Source organism: Leuresthes tenuis, unplaced genomic scaffold, assembly GCF_036924035.1.
Source record: "Leuresthes tenuis unplaced genomic scaffold, fLeuTen1.0.hap1 SCAF_11, whole genome shotgun sequence".
Lineage (NCBI taxonomy): Eukaryota > Metazoa > Chordata > Actinopteri > Atheriniformes > Atherinopsidae > Leuresthes > Leuresthes tenuis.
The window spans coordinates 2,525,379-2,552,608 of NW_027325365.1; the positions used below are offsets into that span (position 1 = coordinate 2,525,379).

Below are 27,230 nucleotides of genomic sequence, written 5' to 3' on the forward strand. Positions count from 1 at the left end.
TGAAGGTCGTGAGTCCGGCAGCGCCACATGCGTGTTGTTGTGTTGTTGATACTGATTATACTGCATCAAAAGCGTGTCTTCACTGTGAGTTTCTAACGTTTTTTTTGTGGTTTTCTCAAGTAGCAAAGCTGCCACTTTTATACATTTAAACATCACTTCGGAACGTCTGTTTTAAAAGTAAGCTAGCAGGTCTGATTCCATTTCCGGACACTCTGTTGTCAAGCGTTTTAAATTTCCTTTTTTTGTCAGATAAACCAAATGAACAATTGTTTTTAACTAGTATAATACACTTTTAGATACACCACCGCTGTTGTCAGGTTGTGTTTTATTTATTTGCTTTGCTAACGACACAAGGTTCTTGAAACTGTTCAGCTGGGTGTTAAAGCCTCTTAAACATCTGAAATATTGAGTATTTACAGTATTTACAACGCTTCTGAAACTAGCAGCTGTTCCAAGTTTAACCACACTGCTGTAAGTAGTATTTACAGCCACTATTTAATATCTGGGAAGCTCATGCTGTATTGAAAATAAATGTATTATAATTATTGTAAGTTTGTCTGATTCAGTGGGTTATAGCTGCATACCTCTATAATATGTAATATTATATAATAATGGGAATGCTATATTTACCGCCTCTTTAGGACATTTTTTAAAGTAAAGCGAAACTGAAAAACTATTTAAATGTGGAGACGTGCTGCGTGTTTCAGTGCTAAACTCATTCTTCTGCCTCAGGTCGTCCTCGGCCCTCGGGACCAGACCTGAGGTGAAATGAGGAATCTGAAGCTGCTGAAGAGCCTCCGGAGCTCAGATCTGGAGGCTCCCGGCTCCCCTCAGTGCTTCTCAGTGCGGGCTGAAACCGGCTCACTGCTCATCGCCTCTCAGTACTCCATCTCAGAGTTTGACCCCCTTACTGGCCAGGTGCAGGACCTGTTTCTTTGGATCTGCAGGTGGCAGATTTTCGTAACACTTGCTGAACCTTCCTGCGTTTTTCTTTAGGCTGTCAGTGAAGCCTCTTTGACGGCCGGCAGCTACCTCCCAGAGGACGGCAGCGGGCTGGTGGTGGGACTGCAGGACCTGGCTGAACACGAATCTGTATGTTTGGCCACAGCAGGCGGAGATGTTGTCCTTTTTAACTTCAACACATGTCAGGTTTGTAGAAAAAGAGTTCCTTCTTTTAACCTCTAAGTTGCAGATTAACCTTTGCTATGAGTGAAGAGTTGTTTCTAAGATTAGAAATAGTGTTAAATTAGGATTATGACAGAGTTTTCTTCTAAAACCTGTGACAGCTGGAGTGTGTTGGCAGTGTTGACAGCGGCCTCACGTCCATGAGCTGGAGTCCCGATGAAGAGCTCGTCATTCTCACTACTGGTCAGTGCGACAACATGAGTTTATTTAGATGAAGCTTTTGATTATAGACTTTCAACATATTTTCAGTGTTTTGAACTGTCAGAGAGCTTTGGCACAAATATGAAGCATCCTTCCTGTTTTACAGTCTTCTTTTAAAAATGGTTTTTAAACACACCGGAAGCACAAATCAGTGCTGGGCTGCAATAATCCAACCAAACTACACAGTTTTTGTCTGAACTTTATCTAAGCACTTGCATTAAAACCTTGAAATGGTGAGGTGCTTTTTTTATACTACTTTTTGTATGTTTTTTTATTTTATTTAGTTTTTTAAGTGAGTTAATCCTTATTTAGAAGTGTTTATTCTTGTGAATCTTTCTCCAGAAATGCTGATTGATAAATTTATTGACCCGTACCTTTATAATGACCTTGTTGTTATATCACAAAATGAGTCATTTTGTCTTTGGGCTCTTCCTTTTCGGCCCGTCTGACCGGAGATGAATGCAAAGTGGCTGCCAGGGGACTCTCATGCAATGACTGTCAGTTGTGCAAATATAAAAGACAAAGAAACTTGCAGCATTTTAAGAAGAGATTTCTAATTCGGAAATCATCGAAGTTTAGTAAAGGCTTCAAAGATTTGTGCTTTTTTCAGTGTGAAGAACTGTTCGGACTGATAGATAAAGCGAGTCTTAAACCTGACACAATATGGAACAATATTAAGGTTTTAATCAATGTTACAAATGGTTTGTGTTCACAGGTCAGGAAACAATCATAATGATGACCAAAGACTTTGAGCCAATCACTGAGGTGGGAATCCATCAGGACGACTTTGGCGAAGGTAAGTAACTTCAAATGGACCTTCTGTGACAATCAGGAGCCACAGAGGTTCATTTATTTAAAGAAATGCCTTATTTTTTAGCTGAATTAGCACATTATTGCCTTCAGAAATGAGTCCATGTACATGTTCTTTCAGGGAAGTTCATCACAGTGGGTTGGGGGAAGAAGGAGACTCAGTTTCACGGCTCAGAGGGGAAGCAGGCGGCTCAGAGGAAGATCCAAGTCAGTGCAGAACCATTTTCTAAGATATAAAAACAAACCTGAAACACTCAAAAGAATGCTCATTCAATTGGAAAATATTCTTCAGGAGATGCAGCCCGCTGTAGCCTGGGACGACCGCAGGCCGCGTGTCACATGGCGAGGAGATGGTCAGCTGTTTGCTGTCAGCGCCATCTGTCCTCAGACTGGGGCCAGAAAGGTCCGGGTGTGGAACCGAGAGGGCGTCCTCCAGGCCACCAGCGAGCCCATCAACGGCCTGGAGCAGGCGCTCTGCTGGAAGTAAGAACGTTTTGATTCTGACACTTTAAGAGAAGAGTTAGTTTTAACACCTGCGTGGCGTTTCAGGCCTTCAGGCAGCCTCATAGCGAGCAGTCGGCGCCACCCCAACAAACACAGCGTGGTGTTCATGGAGAAGAACGGCCTGCTGCACGGAGACTTCACTCTGCCTTTCAGCAAAGACCAAGCCAAGGTTCAGCCTGAGTCTTTTCTGTAAAAAGGTGTAATTAGTTCTGATCAGCAGGGTGTGATCCAGGGGGCGGAGCTATCAGATTGTGACCCTGCTGTGTGTTTCTGCAGGTGAAGGAGCTGCTGTGGAACAGCGACTCCACTGTTTTAGCCATTTGGTTGGAGGACATGACTGCCGGGGAGGACGGAGAGGCCAGCAGCTACAGTAAGCTCAGAAAGATGTTAACACGTGTGCTATGTTTATGCATTTAGCGACAAAGCGACTTACAGGTAGGCATGTAGGGTAAGGGGGTCTTGCCTAAGGACCCCTACTGGAGGTAATACCTTTCATGCAGGGGATTTGAACTCAGGTCTCCCACATGGAAGGTGGCACCACTACACTATCCAGTCCCTTTTACTAGAGCTAGGAGCCATAAATGAAGCTAACTGTTAGCATCTTTAGTTCTGAATGTCGTGGAGATGAAATGAATAACAAGAACAAAATTAGTATATTTAGTGAAATATAGATAAGAATAAAAGTTTGAGGTTCTCTCCCTGCAGTCCAGCTGTGGACGGTGGGGAACTACCACTGGTACCTGAAGCAGAGCCTGGACTTTGGCCGGGACCCTCAGAAAGCTCCAGTCTGCGTCAGCTGGGACCCTGAGCGGCCCCTGCGGCTCCATGTGGTGACTCGCAGCTGGACCAGCGTCAGCTACGACTGGGGCTGGACGACCGAGCGGAGCCCCGGGCTGGACGCCGCGGACAACGCCAATGTGGCTGTGATTGATGGAGGTGAGGCCCAATAGGAGGAGAGATCACTGAGCTGTGATCATTCCAACATGATGTTAATGTTTCTCTGACCCCTTTCAGAAAAAATCCTGGTGACAACCTTCAGGAAATGTGTGGTTCCTCCTCCCATGTGTTCATTTGAGCTCCAGTTAAAGTCACCTGTCAACCAGGTGACCTTCCTGTGTCAGCCCCAGGGAACCAATCAGCTCGCAGCATTCAGCGCCAGTGGACAGATCTCAGTATTTAGCCCACGTAAGTAACAAACTGTTCTAATGACGATAATCAACTTTTACATTTTCCTCCCCAAAAGAGGGTTGGAATGATGGAAAATCAGGAGAGGAACATTTAAAAAGTTGAAGTGCAGCAGAGAAGGGTGTTCAGAGGTCTCCATCAGTGTTGTTTTATATGGCAGCAACTTAACTGATGATGTCACACGGCGTCAGCAGGTAACTCAGGTGGACAACGTGCACAGGAACTCACAGCCAGCAGTTCAACATCTGGGCTGCAGAGCTGCTCCTTCTCAGTGACACGTCTCTGTTTTTTCTGCATCTGTTTGCTATATGCTATATGCTATGTGTATATGCTATATGCTATATGCTATGTGTGTATATATATATATGCTATATGCTATATGCTATATGCTATGTGTATATGCTATATGCTATATGCTATGTGTGTATATGCTATATGCTATATGCTATGTGTATATGCTATATGCTATATGCTATGTGTATATGCTATATGCTATGTGTGTATATGCTATATGCTATATGCTATGTGTATATGCTATATGCTATGTGTGTATATATATATGCTATATGCATCTATTTATCTGCCTTTTTCTTTTACCGGGCATCAACGCAGCTTCGGAGGAGCAGGCTGAGGAAGCAGCCGACGTGTTCAGGACTGTGTCTCATCCTCTCGTCCTCCAGAAAACCTTCAGGTAACAGAAACCTCGCGATGCCGACCCACTGCTGCTCCTTCCCGCCTCCTGTTTCGTGGTTTCATAATTAAAACTCCTTGTTACTCGCTCCGTGTCCCGGCAGTCTGGCCGTCCCTCAGCAGTTCCCCCTGGCCCTGCGACAGCTGCTGTGGCTGAGGGACGATCTTTTTGTGGCCATCGGTTCCGGTCTACTGCCGACCTCCTCCACCCTGCTGATGCTCCACCCTGTTCAGGACACCTGTGACAAGCTTGCTGTCAGGTCAGCGAACTTCATCTCCGTCAGCCTTGTTTTTTCCTGTGAGTTTGTCTCACTTGTTTAGGATTGAAATAGAACTTTTTCACCGAACTTTTAGCCTGTCTCTGTGCTGTTTTTCTGCCTCAGGTCTCAGGTGGAAGTAGACGGTGTCGTGGTCAGCATGGTTCACTGCTTCCAGAGTGGAAATGTGGCTCTGCAGCTGGAGGACGGACAGATCAGGAAGCTGCTCTGGGGTCAGTAAGCAAACAACACTCCTTTGCAGCAGAATGATGTGCTCTTTTGACCTTTTTTTTTACCTTTCTGTGTAGACTGTCCTGAGCCGTCAGTGGAAAACTGGCGTGACTCCAGCGGCTGTAGCATCAATTTTCCTGTTCCCTGCATCCAAACGGCTCTCTGCAGCATCAGTGGAGAGGTAGAAGCATATCGCACTCATATGACTCTTTATCTGCAAGTTCTCGTGCACAACCCAAAGTATTTCTCCTGTTTTTGGCTTCATGTCTTCAGGAATATCTGCTTGGTCTCACGGACAGATCCCACCTGTATGCTGGAGACACAGAGGTATGATGTCCACACATTATTCTCACTTTGTTTAGCCAGCGGGGCTTTTGGAAATTCACTCATGTCTGCTTCTTCCTCAGCTTGCCTCCAACGTTTGTTCTTTTGCCGTCTGCAACGACTTTCTTCTCATCACCACACACTCTCACATGTGCCGCTGCCTCCAACTGAGCGCGCTCACAGTTAAAGGTGAGATGCACACAAACGCATGCCGGGAAGCTCCATTTTGTTCTGGTTAAATACAAAAATAATGCATTTCTGTGGTGCACTGGCATTGTTTTTCTGTCCATGAGGCATTAACAGGATCAGATGTCTTCTTTTAAGCTGAGCTGAATGACCTTTGACCCCTCAGGCCTGCAGGCAGCTTTGGCCTCAGATGGAGGTCAGAATGATGAGACGCTTCGGCGAGTGGAGAGAGGATCCAAAATCGTCACTGTGGTTCCTCAAGACACCAGAGTGGTTCTACAGGTCGGCTTAAACACACACCTGCTGCCAGCCTCACGGTTTCTGTTCTAAAAACAAACCCAGAGTTTTACCTTCTGGTCTCACTTGTGTTCGGTTCCAGATGCCTCGGGGAAACCTGGAGACCATACATCACAGAGCACTGGTGCTGGCCCAGCTCAGGAGGTGGTTGGACAGGTGAGTTTGACATCTGTCATATCTGCTCGTTAGTTGATGTTTTCCCCCCCTCTTTTCCCTCTTTTCTGTCTTCTCAAACCCCAGCTGGTCGAGGCGGATGGCCACCCTTCCTGGTTCTGGTTCTGCCAGAGGTTTCTTCCTGAGTCTGGTTCTGCCAGAGGTTTCTTCCTGAGTCTGGTTCTGCCAGAGGTTTCTTCCTGGTTCTGCCAGAGGTTTCTTCCTGGTTCTGGTTCTGCCAGAGGTTTCTTCCTGAGTCTGGTTCTGCCAGAGATTTCTTCCTGGTTCTGGTTCTGCCAGAGGTTTCTTCCTGGTTCTGGTTCTGCCAGAGGTTTCTTCCTGAGTCTGGTTCTGCCAGAGGTTTCTTCCTGGTTCTGCCAGAGGTTTCTTCCTGGTTCTGGTTCTGCCAGAGGTTTCTTCCTGAGTCTGGTTCTGCCAGAGGTTTCTTCCTGAGTCTGGTTCTGCCAGAGGTTTCTTCCTGGTTCTGGTTCTGCCAGAGGTTTCTTCCTGGTTCTGCCAGAGGTTTCTTCCTGAGTCTGGTTCTGCCAGAGGTTTCTTCCTGAGTCTGGTTCTGCCAGAGGTTTCTTCCTGGTTCTGGTTCTGCCAGAGGTTTCTTCCTGGTTCTGGTTCTGCCAGAGGTTTCTTCCTGTTAAAGGGAGTCGTTCCTTTCCACAGTCCCTCAGGCTCAGGACGGGAGATTGGACTGAAGACAAGTTTGGGTCCAATCTGTTGGTTCCCTTAGATATTATTTTTGAATTGGCTCTATATGAATGAATTGGATTATTTTTAAATTAATTAATTGGATTTCATTGGATTATGATTACAATGAATTGAATTCCAATTGGCTTGAATTGGACTTTATTACTTAAGTGCCTTGAGATGACAATTGTTGTAATCTGGCGCTTTATAAATAAAATTGAATTGAATTGAATTTAAAATGGTTTTATGAATGGATTTAGACAAAAAAACGCATCCATCCAGACCTTTATTTGAATCTAAACTTAGTAAACTTGTAATGTATAAGTATAACATTCTGTTATCGTGTTAATAAGCCAACAGTAGCGTGTTTTAACAGTTTTTCTTAGATGCTGAATCATCCTCCAAAGCCAGCAGATTGAATCCTTTTCCATCTCCAGTAGTTCAGTCTCAGTTCTCTGAGAGCTGCTCCAGACACACGACTGCAGTTACGTTCAGTAACCATGGCAACCTGTCAGGACACAAGCCTGTGAGCTATGGCCACATGAAGGGTGGCTGATAATCAGGCTGTTTTTTTTTTTATTTTTCACTGGGCTGCAGAAATCTGTTGAAGCTTCCAGTGTCCAATCAGTCTCATAGACTCTTAAAGTTGATCAGTCTTGTGTGTTTTTGTCCATGAGCCGGTTTCAGAGCCTCCGTGTGGGATGTACTCGCTGAGCTTGACCCGATAAATACCTGAAACCACGACAGAGGGATTTTATGTGGGACTGAATGTTTATTAGACACTCTCCACTTCTTTGAAAAGCCAAAGATTGGCAGCTTTTTTGATCTGTTTTATGTTTTTGTTGACAGTTTGTGGTTCAGACAAACCTTTGAGTGCATGAGGAAGCTGAGGATCAACCTGAACCTCCTTTATGATCACAACCCAAAGGTATGCATGGATTTCATCACGTTTCTTATTGGCAGCTCTCATTTAAAGATAGAATTTCATCACACCAACTTTTTTTTTTAGCAAACTTTATTAAAAAAGTCAGACGTTACAATTACTGAAAACATTAATATAATACAAAACAATGCCGGGGGGGGGGGGGGGGGGTTAGTTCATAAAAATGTCATATAAAGTGAATAACTGGTGGTTTTGATGGCTTTTCTGTTTATAGAACGTAGGATTGTTGTAATTTATTGTTTGAGCTCCTTCTCAAAAATGAAAAAAGATGGTTTGTGATTAGAGAATTTGGATTTGTGTTTAAGGTATTTAGCAAATAAAACAAGCAGGTTGATGATGTAATATTCACAACATAAACATGAGTCTGTTTCCGTTTGTCTTGTCAATCAGCGACGATTCATGTCAACACTGTCCCTTTAAATCTGTCAGAAAATGATGTATATTAAGTCGTATCGCATCAAATCGTATCAAATCGTATCGAATTGTTTGCTGAATGCCGTATCGTATCGTATCGTGAGATTAGTGTATCGCTACAGTCCTATCCATGATAGTGGGACTCTAAATGAGAAATATCAATTATCTAGTCATGTTTACAGATGTTTATAACTGTACTAAGACTGTGACAAGAATAGAATTGAATGCTTTCAGTCTTCTTCTTCAGGCTTTCCTGGAAAATGTAGCGACCTTCATCACGCAGCTTGACTCCATCAACCACATCAACCTCTTCCTCACCGAGCTGAAGTAAGGCTGAGTCGTGGTCAAGCGAGTGGATTCTCACATGAGCAAAAACGGCTTGTCTGGTAACATGTTTGTTTTCCTGTGGAACCCAGAGAGGAGGATACGACCAGCAGCATGTACCCCCGTCCTGAGAGCAGCCCAGCCCAGCCCCAGGCTGCCTCTGGGCAAAAAAAGGTTGATGTGGTGTGTGACGCTTTACGGAGCGCCATGGAGTCCATGGATCCAAACAAGTTAGTGATGTTTTCATGTCAATTAGTGTGGCAGACAGTAGTTTGATCGTCAGAAACATAATTGCTCTGTTTTATATTAATATTGTGCATCCAAATAATTTTATCCAGACTTAATGGCTGAAAACACAGCTTAAACATACTATACTATAAAACCAAGGAAATGCAAAGCGATGATATGGAAAGTGTGCAGAGAATTTGTCATCAAATAGCTCTGAACTCTTCATGTTCTCCATCCAGATTCTGTCTGTCCATACTGACGGCTCATGTGAAGAAGACGGTTCCAGAGCTGGAGATCGCTCTGCACAAAGTCCACGAGCTTCGAGGTGAGTCCACTTCGGACACACTGATGACCTGCAGGAGCTGCAGGACCTGCAGGAGCTGCAGGAGCTGCAGGAGCTGCAGGATCTGCAGGATCTGCAGGATCTGCAGGATCTGCAGGAGCTGCAGGAGCTGCAGGATCTGCAGGAGCTGCAGGAGCTGCAGGATCTGCAGGATCTGCAGGATCTGCAGGAGCTGCAGGAGCTGCTGGAGCTGCAGGAGCCACAGCAGCCACAGCAGCGACACACATAAGCATTCACTGGCTGAAATAAGTACCGTAAATTCCAGACTATAGAGCGCAGCCGCACCCTCTAATTTAAAAAAGAAAATCCATTTTGTAGATATTTACACAGAAAGATGTTACACGTGAGGATTTTAAAACTTTTAATTAAATGTGTATGGTAACATAAACAAATACATGCTGCGAATGCTTTTTTTTCCAGAACAGTGCCTGTAACACTGATGGTTTTAACTTAAATACCTATCGCTAACGTACAAATACGTGGCGTAAATGCTTTTTTACCAGAACAGTGCCTGTAACACCGATAATTTTAACTTAAATACCTATCGCTAACGCAGAAATACTTGGCGTAAATGCTTTTTTTACCGAACTGTGCCTGTAACACTGATAATTTTAACTTAAATACCTATCGCTAATGTACAAATACGTGGTGTAAATGCTTTTTTTCCCGAACTGTGCCTGTTACACTGCTGGTTTTAACTTAAATATCCATCGCTAACGCACAAATACGTGGCGTAAATGCTTTTTTTCCCGAACAGGGCCTGTAACACTGATGGTTTTAACTTAAATACCTATCGCTAACGCAGAAATACGTGGCGTAAATGCTTTTTTACCAGAACAGTGCCTGTAACACTGCTGGTTTTAACTTAAATACCTATCGCTAATGTACAAATACGTGGCGTAAATGCTTTTTTTCCCGAACAGGGCCTGTAACACTGATGGTTTTAACTTAAATACATATCGCTAACGCAGAAATACGTGGCGTAAATGCTTTTTTACCAGAACAGTGCCTGTAACACAGATGGTTTTAACTTAAATACCTATCGCTAACACAGAAATACGTGGTGTAAATGCTTTTTTTCCTGAACAGGGCCTGTAACACCGATAATTTTAACTTAAATACCTATCGCTAACGCACAAATACGTGGTGTAAATGCTTTTTTTCCTGAACAGGGCCTGTAACACCGATAATTTTAACTTAAATACCTATCGCTAACGTACAAATACGTGGTGTAAATGCTTTTTTTCCCGAACTGTGCCTGTAACACTGATAATTTTAACTTAAATACCTATCGCTAACGTACAAATACGTGGCGTAAATGCTTTTTTTCCCGAACAGGGCCTGTAACACTGATGGTTTTAACTTAAATACATATCGCTAACGCAGAAATACGTGGCGTAAATGCTTTTTTTCCCGAACAGGGTCTGTAACACAGATGGTTTTAGCTTAAATACCTATCACTAACGCACAAATACGTGGCGGAAATGCTTTTTTTCCTGAACAGGGCCTGTAACACCGATGGTTTTAACTTAAATACATATCGCTAACGCACAAATACGTGGCGTAAATGCTTTTTTTCCTGAACAGTGCCTGTAACACCGATGGTTTTAACTTAAATACCTATCGCTAACGAACAAATACGTGGCGGAAATGCTTTTTTTCCTGAACAGGGCCTGTAACACCGATGGTTTTAACTTAAATACATATCGCTAACGCACAAATACATGGCGTAAATGCTTTTTTTCCTGAACAGGGCCTGTAACACCGATGGTTTTAACTTAAATACCTATCGCTAACGAACAAATACGTGGCGGAAATGCTTTTTTTCCTGAACAGGGCCTGTAACACCGATGGTTTTAACTTAAATACCTATCGCTAACGCACAAATACGTGGCGTAAATGCTTTTTTACCTGAACAGGGCCTGTAACACTGATGGTTTTAACTTAAATATCCATCGCTAACGCACAAATACATGGCGGAAATGCTTTTTTTTCCTGAACAGTGCCTGTAACACAGATGGTTTTAACTTAAATATCCATCGCTAACGCACAAATACATGGCGGAAATGCTTTTTTTTCCCGAACAGGGCCTGTAACACTGATAATTTTAACTTAAATACCTATCGCTAACGCACAAATACGCGGCGTAAATGCTTTTTTTCCTGAACAGTGCCTGTAACACCGATGGTTTTAACTTAAATACCTATCACTAACGTACAAATACATGGCGTAAATGCTTTTTTTCCCGAACTGTGTCTGTAACACTGATGGTAAAAACAATCTCAGACTGATCAGAAACTGCATCATATGCATTTCTTCGTCTGTTTTACATGTTGAGGCTGAGAACAAAGGACCGATTTACAATAATTTAGTGTAAGTGTGTTTGATTTATCGAACAATTTCAGTGGACCGCTGTGAACGATTCGTTCATTTTATTGGTCTAATGTTACGAGGCAAAATGTTTTTGGCTCAAAGCCTGGAAGAAAAGTAGCGGCTCATAGTCTGGAATTTACGGGATTCCTTTTTCATTCATCTGCTTTCCATGTTATTCCATTGTTAAGTCGTGCCTTTGTGTGTAAGCAGAGAACCCTCCAGATGCTCCAGGTGCTGTGAGCGCTGAAGAGGCGTTGAAGTACCTGCTTTTCCTCGTCAATGTCAATGATCTGTACGAACACTCTCTGGGAACATACGACTTTGACCTGGTTCTCATGGTGGCTGAGAAATCCCAAAAGGTACGAATGAAAGACAGTGTCTTATAGTACTGTTGCATCATTAAGAATAAAACAATATGTAAGAGAAGTATTTCAACTACACTTTTCATAACTGAAGTGATGGTTAAACGAAGTGAAAAGCTCCCGAACCTTATTAGATACTCAGCTCGGATGTAAGACCTCTGCTAAATAATGAGGTTTCTCATTTATTACTGTTAGAGGTTTGCTTGAAATGAAAAGTTATATCAGAAAAGAACATGCAAACACTGAATATTATAACGATACAGATCTCAGAGCCGCTCCAGGATGTTTACCGCTGACCAAATGCTAACATATCCGCTGCACATTTAAAGAGAAACAGGAAGCTTACTGCATTGTTTAGTATTGAGATAGTTCTGTATTCTACGTGGCCTCATGTAAAAACACCAGGATTGCTTCTCAGTTCTTTTGAATCAAATGAATGAATGAATCAAAAATAAAAATATACGCTGTAATCTGACAGTGAAAGAGTGTATTTCTCTGCAGGACCCCAAAGAGTATCTGCCTTTCTTAAACATGCTGAAGAGCCTGGAGCCCAACTACCAACGTTACACCATCGACAAACACCTGAAACGCTACAAGAAGGCCTTGATCCATCTCAGCAAGTGTGGTCAGTCTGAGTGATTCTGTCAGCTTTGCCTCCTCTGTTCCTCACACCTTTAACACAGTTTATCTGTTAAAACTTAAAGATTGTCACATCTGCTGAGAGTGGAGGGCGCTAATATCCTGTAAAGGTTTAGTTTGGATTTGCTTGTTGTGCTCAGGAGAGGAACATTTTCCTGAAGCTCTGCAGCTGGTGAAGGAGCAGAAGCTCTACAGTGAAGCTCTGAAACTGTACGCAGCAGAGAGTCATCAGTACAAGGTAACTCTCAGTGGGTTTATATGATGGGATTAACTGGATTACAGCTATTTGTAACAGCATTTGTATTTGTTCTCTGCACAAGCTTTCAACACAGTTATATTTACACATAAAGAAACAAGTCTAGTTTCCTTTGCATCACAGTAATGTTGCATGAATTAACAAATAAAAGTGTTAGCTTGTGTAGCAGTAAAGGCTTGTGTTGTCAATATAGGTGCAACCCTATGCAAGCAGCCTAAGCTTCTTATAGAAGTCCAAACATATGTCAAGCAGCCATCATTAAAGTCATCCATCGCTTATTTTCATCCTCACTGAGCAAGGAGGCAATGATGGAATCATGCCTCCTTTGGCGTTATGTCTGCCTTCCGGCTACTCGTTTGACTTTAGATGAAGCAGTTAAATAGCACAACTCTGACAAGATGAACAGGGAATCGGTTTAAATGTCACTGATAACCTTCCAATATGTTAATCTGCAGTCAACAATGTGTGCGCTGGTACGTTAATCAGCTGAGAAGTCGATAAAAAGCAGTAGATCATGTAAGGGGACACTGGCAACACTCCTATAAACACATTAAAAAGGATGCAGTCCAGTCTGAATACTATTCCAAGGAATTTTAGCACTTTAATCTTAGGCCCTGGTCACAGTAGATATCATTACTTGTCCTTGTCCATATGCGTCGTAGGCCCAAGTTGGCTCTATTACCCACGAATACAAGAATCGTAAAGGCTATTTCCAGGCAAGTTACAAGTCATTTTGTTGCTAAAAATCTAAATTTTAACTGTAAAAATCAGTGGGTTTACATGATGAGATTAACTGGATTACAGCTACAGTTGGGTTCTGCTCCTTATCTGAGGGTAATTATCCTTGGATATATGGCGGTGAATGAATGGAATCACTGGCACAAAGCAGGTCATACCCCGGTACCATAGGTGGCGCTGTCCCCATTTCAGCTATCGCTAATAGAGCCACTTCCTGTTGACGTCTTCACCACCAACAACAACAAACTCAGGCATTCAGAAAGATGGCGAACGCAGAGCGAGATGAAGCTGCGTCCCTCTCCATCTGTGATGAGCTGGTTATGGCACAGACGATGCACAACGAAGCATTCTCCATCGCGTTGTTTCTTTCTTTCTGACGGCAGCAACAGGAATATCGTCTCCTTCCACTTCCGGGTGACGATCGCGGGAAAAGATCTGGAGCATGCGCAGAACGCTCGATCCGATCCGCTGTCGTTTTGGATCGAGTTATCTCGGGTCTTAATTAGATCGAGAGTAACCGATCCGATTCTTTTCAGATTAAGGTGTCTACATGAGCTGAATGACTCAGTCTTATTGTAATTTAACCATTAATCCGATCCGATGGGACTCATGTAACCGAGTGTTAACATGTTCTGTGACTCTTTAACTAAACTCGGCTGTTTTTAAGTCACAGATATACATGCTGTATTAATGCAGCTGTATGAGGATAATTGCAAATAACTTATCTCGGGGTCGTAACCCGATCCGATCCGATTCTTAGTCAGATTAAGGCTTCTCCATGAGCTGAATAACTCAGTTTTATTGTAATTTAGCCATTAATCCGATCCGATGGCGCTCATTAAACGCAGTGACTGTGTGTCGCCTGTCAGTCTGTTGTTGTGACATCATGTTTAATATGTCACAAACAGAGTAATGCATCTTTCTGATGGAAATGACTTAGTCAAAGATTTTATATCGGCATCTAAACATGACTTTCACCTTCCCTGCATTTTGCCTTTCGGCCTCCAGTTTCTCAGCTGTGCTTACGCCGAACACCTGGTGGAGCAGCAACAGGCAGAGCAGGCTGGCTTGTTGCTATGGCGATGTGGAGAGCCAGTGAGGGCGCTGCAGGCTTTCACCGGCAGCTCCAGTTGGAGAAACGCCATCTGCGTGGCACAGCAGATACCGCTGCCGCCCGACCAGCTATCTCTCCTGGCCAGAGACCTGGCAGGTAACCATGACAACGGGAAGTCAGATTGACAGGCAGAAATATCTGGTATGAGTCCCACTGATTATTTCTGTTTCTGTCTCTCGTAGAGAAGCTGACTGAACAGAGGCGGTACTCAGAAGCTGCTCTGTTGTTGGATCAGTACGCCAAAGTAAGATGAACAATTCATCCAAATCACTGCTGGTGGATCAGATTTTTGCTTTGACAAATGCATGTTTTTTACATTTCCAACAGGACTGTGAGGAAGCCATCTTGGCTCTGATCACTGGTGCAGTCTGGGAGGAAGCACTCAGATTGGTCAGTAATCTGCTTTTTGCTGTTTCTTTCTCTTTTTAATGCACAGAATCCTGTTCCTGTAGTTTATTATAACAGCGTTTATTTTATTGTTTTAGATTTACATTCACAAGAGGCAGGATATCACTGAGTCACACTTTTTGACCAGAATTTATAATTTGACGCACATATAAAACAGGTTTCTGCCTTATTTCACCTTTGTAATATTGTTAAAATCAACATCCTGTCTCAGGATCTGTTCCTTCAGGACTGAACTACTGTAATTCCTTATTATTGGGCTGTCCCACAGACTCTCTGAAAAGCCTCCAGCTGATCCAAAGCCCTGCAGCCAGAGTTCTGATGAGAACTAACAGGAGAGATCATGTTTCTCCAGTTTTAGCTTCTCTTCATTGGCTCCCTGTTAGATTCAGAATCATGTTCCTGTAGTTTATTATAACAGCGTTTATTTTGTTGTTTTAGATTTACATTCACAAGAGGCAGGATATCACTGAGACCAACCTGAAACCTGCACTGTTAGATGGTAAGAATCATTCAGCCATGTGAGTAATGTGAGCGCCTTAAATGGTGGTAAGTTCAGTTACTGTGGAAGAGAGAATCAGAACTCTTATTTCCTAAAAGATGAATGAAACGAGGATGCATTCAAGGACCTTTGTCTCGTTTCAGCCGCCAACAGTCAGACGGTCTTCCTGGACACTCAGGTGGCGACATTCACGAGGCACAGGAGCCGGCTGGCTGCAGTTCGTGAGCAGAAGGAGAAAGCCAGGCTGGACATGCTTGGTGAGAATCAGTCCTGACTTTCTTTTCCCATTTAATCCACTTCAGGGTCCAGCTGTCGTTGGACGAGAGGCAGGAAACGCCCTGGAGACAAAACTGTGCCATCGATATCGCATTTTCATCTCCAAGTATCGCAGTAACCGTCTGTCTTCCTCTTCCTCATCAGATGAAGATGGTCTGGACTGTCCTGATGCAGAGCTTTACTCCGAGGCCAGCAGTGTGATGACCGGTTCCAAATACTCCCACAGTAACTCCCGCATCTCCTCGTAAGACCGACACGCACAAACTAACAGATATGTCTGTACGTCAGAGGTCTAATGTGCTGCTCCGCCTTGCAGGAGGTCATCCAAGAACCGGCGAAAAGCAGAAAGAAAGAAGCTGAGTCTGAAGGAGGGAAGCCCGATGGAGGACAGGGCCCTGATGTACGCTCTGAGTGACATCATCACCACCGTGGACAAGATGAGAGGTACAGACACGCCTGCTTCGTGTGAATATGCTGCTGATTTAAATGTTCAAATTAGCCCTCATTCTTACAGAAAAACCCTGTTTTGTTTTAGTCACACCTCTCGTTTGCATCGGTTTGTCCTGAAATACATTCAGGTTTTATTAAAGGCTGAACACAGGCTTTAATAAAACCGCAGGGTTTCCTTCCAGGGGGAAGATTTTCACTAACTCAGACTCACATCTTTGCATTGACTGAAGAAACAGAAAACTTGGCTTCTTACATCATACTTTGAGCCTTTAGTCTTTAGTTTGACGTCAGAATATGCACTGAATTCTGCTGTGTTGACATGGCAACGGGGGGGATCCCAGCAAGATATTACTGGTATTAACCTTGTTGATTTGTACATAAATGCAAAGTTACTTTCTGACTACACTTAAAGGGAACTCCGTTATTTTTAAATCTAGACCTTATTTCTGGCATGAAATATGTTCATCTACTCACTGAGAACAGTTTGGTGAAAGTCGGCGTCCTTCAGAAGATATTTAGATAACTGGAGATCCATATAACGGAGTGAACGGGGCTTAGAGGATGCAGCCTCTAAATAAGGCATTATCTGTCTTTATTTCACCAATACTTTAAGAAGAATGAATGAATGAACGTGTGCTATAGCTCTGTTAGCTCATAGCTGCTGTGGTGTTGTTATTGGCGGCTATCGGGGGGCTTATAGAGGGCTTTCTGCTGGGATGACATCATCGACCCGCCGCTGCAGCACAGTTTATTCACTCCGGTAAGAACGTCCATCTTACTCAAAGTCGTCGTTCACGTCGTCAAAATCTGATAAATATCCTGCCATGTTGCACAAAACTATCAGCAGCAAACTCTGTGTGAAGTTAGCCGACTGTCACAGAGCACGGAGTGAATAAGCTGTGCTGCAGGGGGGCGTGTGGATGAAGTGGTCCCAGTAGAGTGCCTGTGTAGAAATCCCTCCGTTAGCTCTCCTTTAGCTGCAAGTAGCCACATAACAGCAGCTATGAGCTAACAGAGCTATAGCACACGTTCATTCATTCATTCTTCTTAAAGTATTGGTGAAATAAAGACAGATAATGCCTTATTTAGAGGCTGCATCCTCTAAGCCCCGTTCACTCCGTTATATGGATCTCCAGTTATCTAAATATCTTCTGAAGGACTCCGACTTTCACCAAACTGTTCTCAGTGAGCAGATGAACGTATTTCATGCCAGAAATAAGGTTTAAAAATACCGGAGTTCCCCTTTAAGAGCGGAGGTGTCAGAGTGTTATGGTGTTCAAAAACATGCACTTAAAACCTAAACCTGTCCTTCTATCCCCCACAGAGGAGGTCCACAGCCTGCTGAAGGCCTTGGTGCTTTTCCATTTTGATAAGCAGGCAGAGAAGCTGCAGCTGACGTACGAGGAGGCTCTGCAGATGATTGAGGCAGCTGTTCCCGAGATGTGGCCCGAAGGCCTGCAGGGCAGCCAAGCTCCGGTAAATCGAACACCTCATCATCATAGAAATGCCTTCTCATTTCAGTTAGATCACACAATGTTGTGTCAGTAATTAGTTTAACACAAACAGATCTGTTGGGTCGATTATTTACAGCTCAATAAAAGCTGATGATGGCTTGCAAACCACCGGGTAAACTAAAACAAAGTGTTCCCTTAAGTGGTTCTTAAAAGGCTGTCAATAAGTCAGCCAAGTTAAGATGCCGAGACGGATAATATCCCCTTTGATTCCAGCTTTGTGTTTTTCTTTTTAATGGCTGCTCTGGACTAGATTTACTCATAAGTTTCTCAGTCAGATCCAAAAAAAACCAAGATGCTGAGGGACAAACTCCAAGATTCAAAGCTTCAGTGAACAAATTAGAGTTAATCTTATAGATTCACTGAAATAAAGAGGTGTAAATAATGCCAAAAAAAGAGTTGATACCATCCAATCCCTTTATTTCTTTATTTTTACATCGTTTTCTGCTCTGACTGCAGCTCACGGGGCCGAACTCCACTGCAAACAGCATCATGGCTTCTTTCCAACAGCAGCAGAAACCTGCAGCTTCCCAAGGTCAGTGGAAGTGATGGAAGCTTTATTCATCTCATGTGATCCATCGGTGTTGATGGGTTTCTTCTTTCTGCAGAACCTGAGGTCCCGGTGGCGCCGAAGATGAGAAACAACGTCAAGTGGAAGCTCGCTATTATTCACTAAGTGTAAACAAAGTCGTTTTATATTTCTAACTGTAATAAAGATTAAATGCCCCCTCTGTCCTGATATCACATCCATCTATTTCCACCCCCCCCGGCTGGTTTATCTTTGATAAATAACCGGTGGCTCTCCTTCTCTTGGCGCCTCATGGCACCTTCTTGGTCCGTTTGGCGGTGGCTGCGGCGCGCCTCTGGTTGATGACTTTGGTCGTGAAACGCAGCTTTCGCGTGCGCAGCCGCCGCAGCCTGAGCTGCACGTCCTTTGGAGGTTTTCCCCCTTTTACCCGGACGTCTTTCAGCCTCGGTTTGGGCACCCTGGAGAGCTGGAAGTCGCAGATTGTGGGGTGGTGGTCGTACATGACCCAGCAGGTGCGGGAGGAGGGCAGGTAGCCCTCGGCGCTGACAGTCACCTTGTACTCACCGGGATTCAGCAGCCGCCAGTAGTCACCATCAGCCACTGCAAGACGGGACCAGAAGACAAAAGCACTGCATAGATGTTACAAAGCCACTGTGGTGGAATCCTACAGCATGTTCTGGATTTAAATGGAACATTTCTTCTCATTCAACAGCCATAAATCGAACATTTGCAGAACATTCACGCAGAATTGTGCCGAGAAGCCTTGAAGTACATTAAATAAATAGTTTAAAACTCTTAATTTGTTTGATGAATGACTGTGTTTACGTGTTGCTTTTAAATTAAAACGACTTGATATATAAAATGAGACTGCACCTGATCGAATGTGATGATCAATGTCTTCAACTTTGATGATGGCATCAGCTATTCCAGCCCCTGTGTTTTTATCCCGAATCACACCCTTTATTCCACGATGAACCTGAAACAAAAGGTTTTTGTTAGAAAAAGTCTCCTAAAATCAGGCTCAGAGTCGCTGGATTAACACAAAATATTTATTTCTTGCAAGAAAGAGACAAGCCGGCACAACCTGTCAGGAGGCTGCTCAGAGTTGTCTGACTAACTAAATGGTGCTAATGCTATTTATCTTGTTTATGCTTGCTGGCCACACAATGTTATGGGAAAGGGACGTTCAATGTTATGGGAAAATACATTACTCGCCCTTTAATGTTATGGGAAGACGAGTTCAGACAGTCAAAACACTTTTGCTTGCTACATAGTATAATGAAAACCAAAAGACAGGAGGAAACTCTTATTCTTGCAGCTTTTCTCATAGTATAACTCTATAATTTTTCTAACAGTTTTGTTCCACAGAACTTGAAGACAAATTAAAGATGAAATTGTATGAATGTGCCGGTAAAGACGGAGGAAGAGCTTGTGTTTGTGCTGCCTGACCTGCTCCATGTAAACCAGCAGAGACTCCCGGTTGTTCTCCCATTCGATGGGAAGCTCACTGGCATGAGGGAACTTATCACAGGACAACTCCACCGTCACCTCAAAGCAGTTGGTGTGAAGGTAGCTGAAATCATTCATACCTGCAAGTAAAGACGATTCAGCAGCTCAGGCTCCCAGAGATGAGTACTTTTGCTCCATTTAAACCACAGCATGTCAACCTTTTTGGCTCAATCGAGGGTGAATGTGACTTATTTTAATCTACTATCATCAATAAATAAGATAAACTGTTCTGTTAAAGCTGAAACATGTCAGCAAAGTGGGATACAACCCACTCAGATGTTTAACCAGCTGTTTTTTACATGTCTGGGACATACTTCAGGCATCACAGCTGTTTATAAATGTTATTCACAGCAGCAGATGGTGATCCATACACGTGAAATCCTCCATAAAGTGGCTGATATGGATTCTAAACTCAAGTTTAGAGGTTCGTCTGAACGGTGGCTATCAACAAACTCTAAAACTAAACTTTATTATCATGTCACTGTGATTTAAGTCACACTTTTAGACCAGAATTTATCATTTGACACACATATAAAACAGGTTTCTGCCTTATTTCACCTTGGTAATATTGTTAAAATCAACATCCTGTCTCAGGGTGATGCAGAGAAACTGCTCCATGCATCTGTTACTTCAGGATTAAACTACTGTAATTCTTTATTATTGGGCTGTCCCACATATTCTCTGAAAAGCCTCCAGCTGATCCAAAACCCTGCAGCCAGAGTTCTGATGAGATCTAACAGCAGAGATCATGTTTCTCCAGTTTTAGCTTCTCTTCATTGGCTCCCTGTTAGATTCAGAACAGAATTTAAGATTCTTCTCCTCACATATAAAGCTCTTAATGACCGAGCTCCATCACATCTTAAAGATCTCACAGTTGGATGTTTCCCCAACAGAGCACTTTGCTCTCAGGCTGCAGGTTTCCTTGTGGTTCCCAGATTTTCTAAAAGTAGAATGGGAGGCAGAGCCTTCAGTTATCAATTCAATTTTATTTATATAGCGCCAAATTACAACAATTGTCATTTCAAGGCACTTGAATAATATAGTCCAATTCAAGCCAATTGGAATTCAATTTATTGTAATCATAATCCAATGAAATCCAATTAATCAAACCAATCTGTTGGTTTTCTTAGCTAGGATATTATTATTTGAATTGGCTCTATATGAATGAATTGGATTATTTTGAAATTAATGAATTGGATTTCATTGGATTATTATTACAATGAATTGAATTCCAATTGGCTTGAATTTGACTGTATTATTCAAGTGCCTTGAGATGACAATTGTTGTAATTTGGCGCTTTATAAATAAAACTGAATTGAACTGAACTCAACAATAAAAACGCACACGTTCTTACTTCCTGGTACATTGTGCCAGTCAGCTCCATTGATGATGTTGTTATATCTGAGGAAGTCGATGTTGTGGCACGGCCGCCGGTTTGGGTTTGACATCGCCTGGTTATATGAGACTGAATTAATATCTTAAGTCCACCTGTCACAAAACATCTTTATGAATGAGTGTGGCGGGCGACCTGATTGGTGCTGGCGTAGGCTGCGGCCAACCAGCGGAAGAAGCTCTCATCAGGAGTGGGCGTGTGCTCGCGAGGCGCCCAGTCCCGGGTCATATCATACGGGTAGGTGACCACCAGCTCGCCTCCGTGGAAACTGGCTCCCAGAACGAAAGGAACATTCTGCATCCAGCTGATGACAGCTCGGGTCTCAGATGCCACCTGATATTGGAGTTGGAAACTTTGAATAAATCAATAAATAGATCTATATTTGCTGAAACATTTAAATAAATAAAGGTTGGCATGTCTAACAGAGCAAAAACAGGATCCGTCTGTCAGAACCAGACAGAAGCAATCAGTTCTGACCAAATACACACAAGGGCAAAGGTCAAAGGTCAACTTTGGGATTCAGAAGAAACCCGTAAGTTTCTGGAGTAAACACACCAAGGTCACCCTCACTGTCCAATCCACAGACCTCTGGAGAAGATTGCTGACTTATTTCATGTGGATTTAGGCAGAACTGACTGCTTTTTTTTCTGATGCAGCTGCAGAAAGCGCTTAAGATAATCCTGGTCTACCTAAATAAATCAATGAATAGATCTATATTTGCTGAAACAATTAAATAAATAAAGGTTGGCATGTCTAACAGAGCAAAAACAGGATCCGTCTGTCGGAACCAGACAGAAGCAATCAATTCTGACCAAATACACACAAGAGCAAAGGTCAAAGGTCAACTGGGTCAACTTTGGGAGGCAGAAGAAACCCGTAAGTTTCTGGAGTAAACACACCAAGGTCACCCTCACTGTCCTTCCTCAATCCACAGACCTCTGGAGAAGATTGCTGACTTATTTCATGTGGATTTAGGCAGAACTGACTGCTTTTTTTCTGGTGCAGCTGCAGAAAGCGCTTAAGATAATCCTGGTCTACCTAAATAAATCAATAAATAGATCTATATTTGCTGAAACATTTAAATAAATAAAGGTTGGCATGTCTAACAGAGCAAAAACAGGATCCGTCTGTCAGAACCACACAGAAGCAATCAATTCTGACCAAATACACACAAGAGCAAAGGTCAAAGGTCAACTGGGTCAACTTTGGGAGGCAGAAGAAACCCGTAAGTTTCTGGAGTAAACACACCAAGGTCACCCTCACTGTCCTTCCTCAATCCACAGACCTCTGGAGAAGATTGCTGACTTATTTCATGTGGATTTAGGCAGAACTGATTGCTTTTTTTTCTGGTGCAGCTGCAGAAAGCGCTTAAGATAATCCTGGTCCACCTACATATTCACATCTGCTTCACTCTCAGGCCACATCTGTCAAGGTGCTACTTACCACCTTAAATAGCACCGTAACAGGTAAGAGATAAAAGAGCATGATATGCAGCTGATTTTATGCATCATCTCACTCGTGTGTGTCACCTACAAACGCCTCCTCCGAGGTGTACTGTTCAGGGATGGGGAAGTAGTGGTTGATGAGTTTGGAGCGGTCTGTCTCCAATTCAATGGCGGTCCACATCACTGAGTTGAGATCAGCAAAATTGTGGTTCATGTCGATGCCTTCGTAGCTGTAGCGTCCCAGAGCCCAGCCTGCCAGCTCTGAGCCCTGTGGATGGAAGGAAATTTGATTTGATTGTTATTCAGCGTTCATATCTGAAGCTGTCGTTGAGCTCTCAACATGCACCTTTTTAAACGCCATCTCGTATCCATCGGGGTTCATGGAAGGCAGGAGGTGGATGCGAGTTTCTTTGACCAGGCGGACAATCCGCTGGTCTCCTCGTTTGTACTCTTGGCATATGTACTGCATCAGATTAAGCAGAAGCTCGCGGCCCAGCACCTCGTTCCCGTGCATCCCTGCAATGTAACGGAACTCTGGTTCTCCTGCAGGGGGCGCCAAACGCAGACGTTTGAATGCAGTTAAAAACGTGGATTTTGACTTCAACTTTGTTTCAACAAAAAGCAGAGTACAAGATGCCCCAACTGAGACATGCATTTCATAATTACAAGATTTTACACTGTTATAATTGGCTTTGTTCTTAAATATTATGTATTCATATTCTGTATTTTACTAAATAAACCTTGCTGGTACTTTTCCACTCTGCTCATACAGCACAATAGATGACCTTAAATGGTCCAAGACCTTAGGATGACATAAACAACTGGGTCAGACTAAACATCTCTATTGGAGTAGATAGGTCTGGTACATTAGATCCGAGCCTAAAACAGTTTATCACATCCAAAGAACACAACAAAGACAGTGGTTGACCTGCTCAGGCCACTAAAAACTGGCCAATTATACTCTGACAAGTGTGAGTACAACCTCTGTGAGATAAAGCTGAATATAAATATGAAATATTTCCAGATATCGGGGCTCGGCCTGACGGATTTCCTGCGAGTCCAGCGCTGCAATATACTTTACTATGTGACCACTAATAAATACTTTGTTTAATAAAAGATTTCTCCAGCTTGTTCTTGGGCTTCCAATGAAAGAATCGGACTAACAACACAATGATTTATTCTAGTTTATTACATCACAAGACGCCCTCAGTTCCTGGGTTTTCAAAGCATTATCACACAGATATCAGTGTGTGTCCTGTCTTTTTTCCACATACGTGCACACATGCACTGTTCTGGCAAGTATCTCTGAAATCTCACACATGCTGCCGTTTATGAGGAGGAGTTTCAGCTCACTTTGCTGCTGCTGCAACACCGAGTCTCTGCTGATTGAGTAATTAGCGTGTCTGATATGCAGGTCTGATTAGATCTGTGCCGTCTGTATATTCAGATTCATATTAAAGTTTGGAAAATCTTTGAAGCTGACAAATGAGCGTAACAGAAGAGGAAGCTGATAGTCCAGCTGCTTTAGGGAGCATCAAATATCATGATAACACTGAGGGAAAAAGGCATTTGTAAGCATATTTACTTACAGTATCTGAAATATATCGTCCCTGTATGCTTGTCCTACATGGAGTACCAAGAGCAAACAGCTTAGTGTTTCATTTAGTGTTTCCTATGCTTTTATTAGCTTAATTTAACCCCCAAATGGACTTAGAGACAGAAAAACGTGAGCATCAACAGTTCTATCAAAGCTTTAGCTAAGAAAATTTAAAGCAACATTCATGATGTCATATAACTTAAAATGTCCAGAGTTCAAACTGTTACCACTGAGATGATAAATACAAAAGAACTGGGGTGTGAGGTCATTGCATTTCAGCAAAGTAGAGGGAAAAACTTCCTCTTACTTCCCACACAAAGTAAGACAATTATCTCCTTTCCAAAAATTAAACAATCCCAGAAAATGTTGCAATCAAAAGATCTTTCTGTGTCTGCATTCAAACGAGCTGAATGAGCTTTAGAAGATTAAACCTGATAACTGAACAATGTATTATATTCTAATACTGTTGCAGGTCTCCCGCAGCTCATCTGTGGTGCCTTCAGGCCTTTTGGCGGGAAAACCTCTCCACTCCGCTGCCATGTGGGCTGAGCTGAAGAAGCCAAAGAAAACATTTGTACACCTCAGAGCAAACCAAGAGGAACAGCTTTATGTTGAACACAGCTCTGGACTGTTTGCTTGGAAAATACATTGGCAGGTAATGTACAGGTTCCCTCTAACCATGTGACCCGCAACAGGAAAACTCCAGGTTGAGTTAAAGAATTTGTCATTTAAAAAGTTATTCTGAAAAACCTGATAAGGAGTTGGTCTGGATCTTTGTCCTCTGGGCTATCAGCTCCAATATTTACAGTATCAGACAGAATAAATTAATAAATATGTTAAAACACTGATATAACTTTGGTTGATGAAATGATGAAAACGAGATCCCAGATGTTTTAGAGATAAACAGTGGTGAAGGTTTTTATTGTGGTGCCAGTAAACGGTCGGGTCAGTAAACTAAAGTGACCAGACGTCCCTTGACCCCGTTTTGGGTGACCTGTCCCCGAAAATGTACCCGATTTTGACACTAAATGGGGGGAAATGCGCGCAGACTCAAAGTAACACCAGTTTTTACGGTAGCCCTTGAACGCATCGCCAGAGACGACGTCGTATGACGTTCAGACGCAGCAGCGTCAACAACAACAAATAGGCGGGAAAAGGGAAAGAAAAGGAGACCAGTGGCCGCGATAAATGGTATGTTGCGTATTAACTTATTTATTTTGTGTGAAATGATGTAATATTAAAGTAAGTATGATTGTTTTTCTGAATTGAAGACCTAACATAACGTTATAAAAGTCAGTGAACGTTAACATTATGGCACTGTTTTCATATCCGTCATTAGTGAAGCTCATTAGCATAACATTAGCATGAGATTTCCAGGTGATGACATGCTTTTCTCATGTTCTGCTCTTATTCTACCCAGGCTCCGGAGGTGGAAGTGGATAAATGAAGAGATAACTGTAATATTACTATTTTTATTTTATTTCCACCTTTTGTGTAATAAAAGCTGGTTAAGATAGATGAAAAAGTACTTTTTTAAAACATTTCATAATGATGATATTTGATGATTTTTCACCACTGCAATGAAAATGTCCCTGATTTTCATTTCAGAAATCTGGTCACCTTGCAGTAAACTCACCCACTTCGTGTTTTCCTGGGTTGTCTGAGATCTCCATGACATAGAGCTTCAGACCAGTGTAACTTTTCCCGATGCTGTAGATGCGTGTGATGTCAGGACACTCCTCATTCACCGACTTCATGAGCTGGGAAATCAACAAAACCCAAGTTTCAGATGTTATCTGGACCAATTATTAGTTTCCTTCATCTTATGGTAAAGGCCAGCTTCATACCTAAAGCAGAACCTGGCAAGTTGAATGAATTCGGTGACTCTGTCAGTGGGTCTAAATGATGAGATTAACTGGATTATAGCTATAGTTGGGTTATGCTCCTTAGCGGCGGGCGTCAAAGACGTCATCCCAGTAGACGAGTGTGTAGAAAGCCCTCTATAAGCCCCCCGATAGCCGCCAATAACAACAACACAGCAGCTATGAGCTAACAGAGCTATAGCACACGTTCATTCATTCATTCTTCTTAAAGGATTGGTGAAATAAAGACAGATAATGCCTTATTTAGAGGCTGCATCCTCTAAGCCCCGTTCACTCCGTTATATGGATCTCCAGTTATCTAAATATCTTCCGAAGGACGCCGACTTTCACCAAACTGTTCTCAGTGAGCAGATGAACGTATTTCATGCCAGAAATAAGGTTTAAAAATACCGGAGTTCTACTTTAATGTAAATACAATCTCCATCATCTACAAATGCAATGAAAAACAAAAAACTGGGATAAACATCTGCAGGTGTGCTGAGTTTGTGTTATTCATGCTAAATCTCATCATTGACTCCAGCTGTGTGCAGTCTTACAAATAGATTTCCTACGAATCACTTTAACTTCCTGCGGATGTGATGACACACGTCCAACAGTTGCTGTTTGGAGTCATGTTATAATAAGGCTTACATATCAACAATGATGGAGACTTACTCTCTGTCACTAAACAGCTAAACTGTTGACAGTGTAAGCAGCCAACAGAAAGGATTTCCACCACAACCCAAACAGTGCAAAGCCTGAAAGGGGAGATGGCAAACTTAACATAGTCCATGGGAAGCAGCACCACAGCACTGACTCAACCATTTACCACTGAGGTTTCCAAATTAACTTAAATCCATGTCAAAACAAGGTTTCAAATGGCGTCTTCCTCTGTCGTCAGCTTGTGCTTCAAGTAAAAAAGGACTTGACTTGTTGCTGTCAAGCCTTGTTTCCTTCCAACAGGAAATCCTTCATGACACCAAAGCTTTACTACTTTTTACTGTTTGAGCTTCAGTTCAGCAACACTGAAATTTGCTCTTCAGTCTGCTTGAGTGCAGTGATCTCAAACCTAGAAAAAGAACCGGCAACACGTCTGAAATCATACAGGGAAGCTTGTTCACATTCACTGTAAATCTCAATGTAAATAAGCAACAGCAAAACCAGCGACTTAAGAGCCAATTTTTACTGTTTGGCTACTGAAAACAGATCAAATATACAACAAACAGGACTGTGGATGTTAGAGTGAGGATGATGAAGGCATGAAACCAGAGATATTTTTAACTTTGCTTTCTTGG

General features: G+C 42.7%; 2 protein-coding genes across 3 annotated transcripts in view; one reads left to right on the top strand and one right to left on the bottom strand.

Annotated features, from left to right (window-relative positions):
- elp1 (elongator acetyltransferase complex subunit 1) lies at positions 1-18,297 on the top strand. Of its 2 annotated transcripts, XM_072395144.1 has the most exons (36): positions 1-84; positions 733-918; positions 997-1,149; positions 1,287-1,368; positions 2,102-2,182; positions 2,318-2,403; positions 2,489-2,679; positions 2,746-2,869; positions 2,977-3,070; positions 3,406-3,636; positions 3,715-3,885; positions 4,498-4,576; positions 4,680-4,835; positions 4,959-5,065; positions 5,141-5,244; positions 5,337-5,390; positions 5,471-5,576; positions 5,740-5,855; positions 5,953-6,026; positions 7,572-7,650; positions 8,327-8,406; positions 8,496-8,633; positions 8,871-8,956; positions 11,558-11,706; positions 12,211-12,334; positions 12,489-12,586; positions 14,351-14,552; positions 14,639-14,700; positions 14,784-14,846; positions 15,303-15,363; positions 15,507-15,620; positions 15,784-15,883; positions 15,956-16,083; positions 17,414-17,565; positions 18,060-18,135; positions 18,209-18,297. In XM_072395144.1, exons 2-36 carry the CDS (start codon positions 769-771, stop codon positions 18,274-18,276), a joined length of 3,939 nt encoding a protein of 1,312 aa, XP_072251245.1. In that variant the 5' UTR covers positions 1-84; positions 733-768; the 3' UTR covers positions 18,277-18,297. The 2 variants fall into 2 exon arrangements, with proteins under 2 accessions (XP_072251245.1, XP_072251246.1); XM_072395145.1 differs by lacking the exons at positions 15,303-15,363; positions 15,507-15,620; positions 15,784-15,883; ... (2 more) ...; positions 18,060-18,135; positions 18,209-18,297 and adding an exon at positions 14,942-15,171.
- Positions 18,283-27,230, bottom strand: part of LOC140317668 (probable carboxypeptidase X1) — a 9,846-nt gene continuing 898 nt past the window's right edge. The window contains exons 5-12 of the mRNA XM_072395146.1: positions 25,710-25,833; positions 22,823-23,019; positions 22,565-22,744; positions 21,167-21,364; positions 20,993-21,089; positions 19,579-19,718; positions 19,003-19,105; positions 18,283-18,729 (exon numbers count right to left, since the gene is read on the bottom strand). Of these exons, the coding sequence (XP_072251247.1) occupies positions 18,419-18,729; positions 19,003-19,105; positions 19,579-19,718; positions 20,993-21,089; positions 21,167-21,364; positions 22,565-22,744; positions 22,823-23,019; positions 25,710-25,833 (1,350 nt within the window). The 3' untranslated portion in view covers positions 18,283-18,418. The remainder of the gene's footprint in view (positions 18,730-19,002; positions 19,106-19,578; positions 19,719-20,992; positions 21,090-21,166; positions 21,365-22,564; positions 22,745-22,822; positions 23,020-25,709; positions 25,834-27,230) is intronic.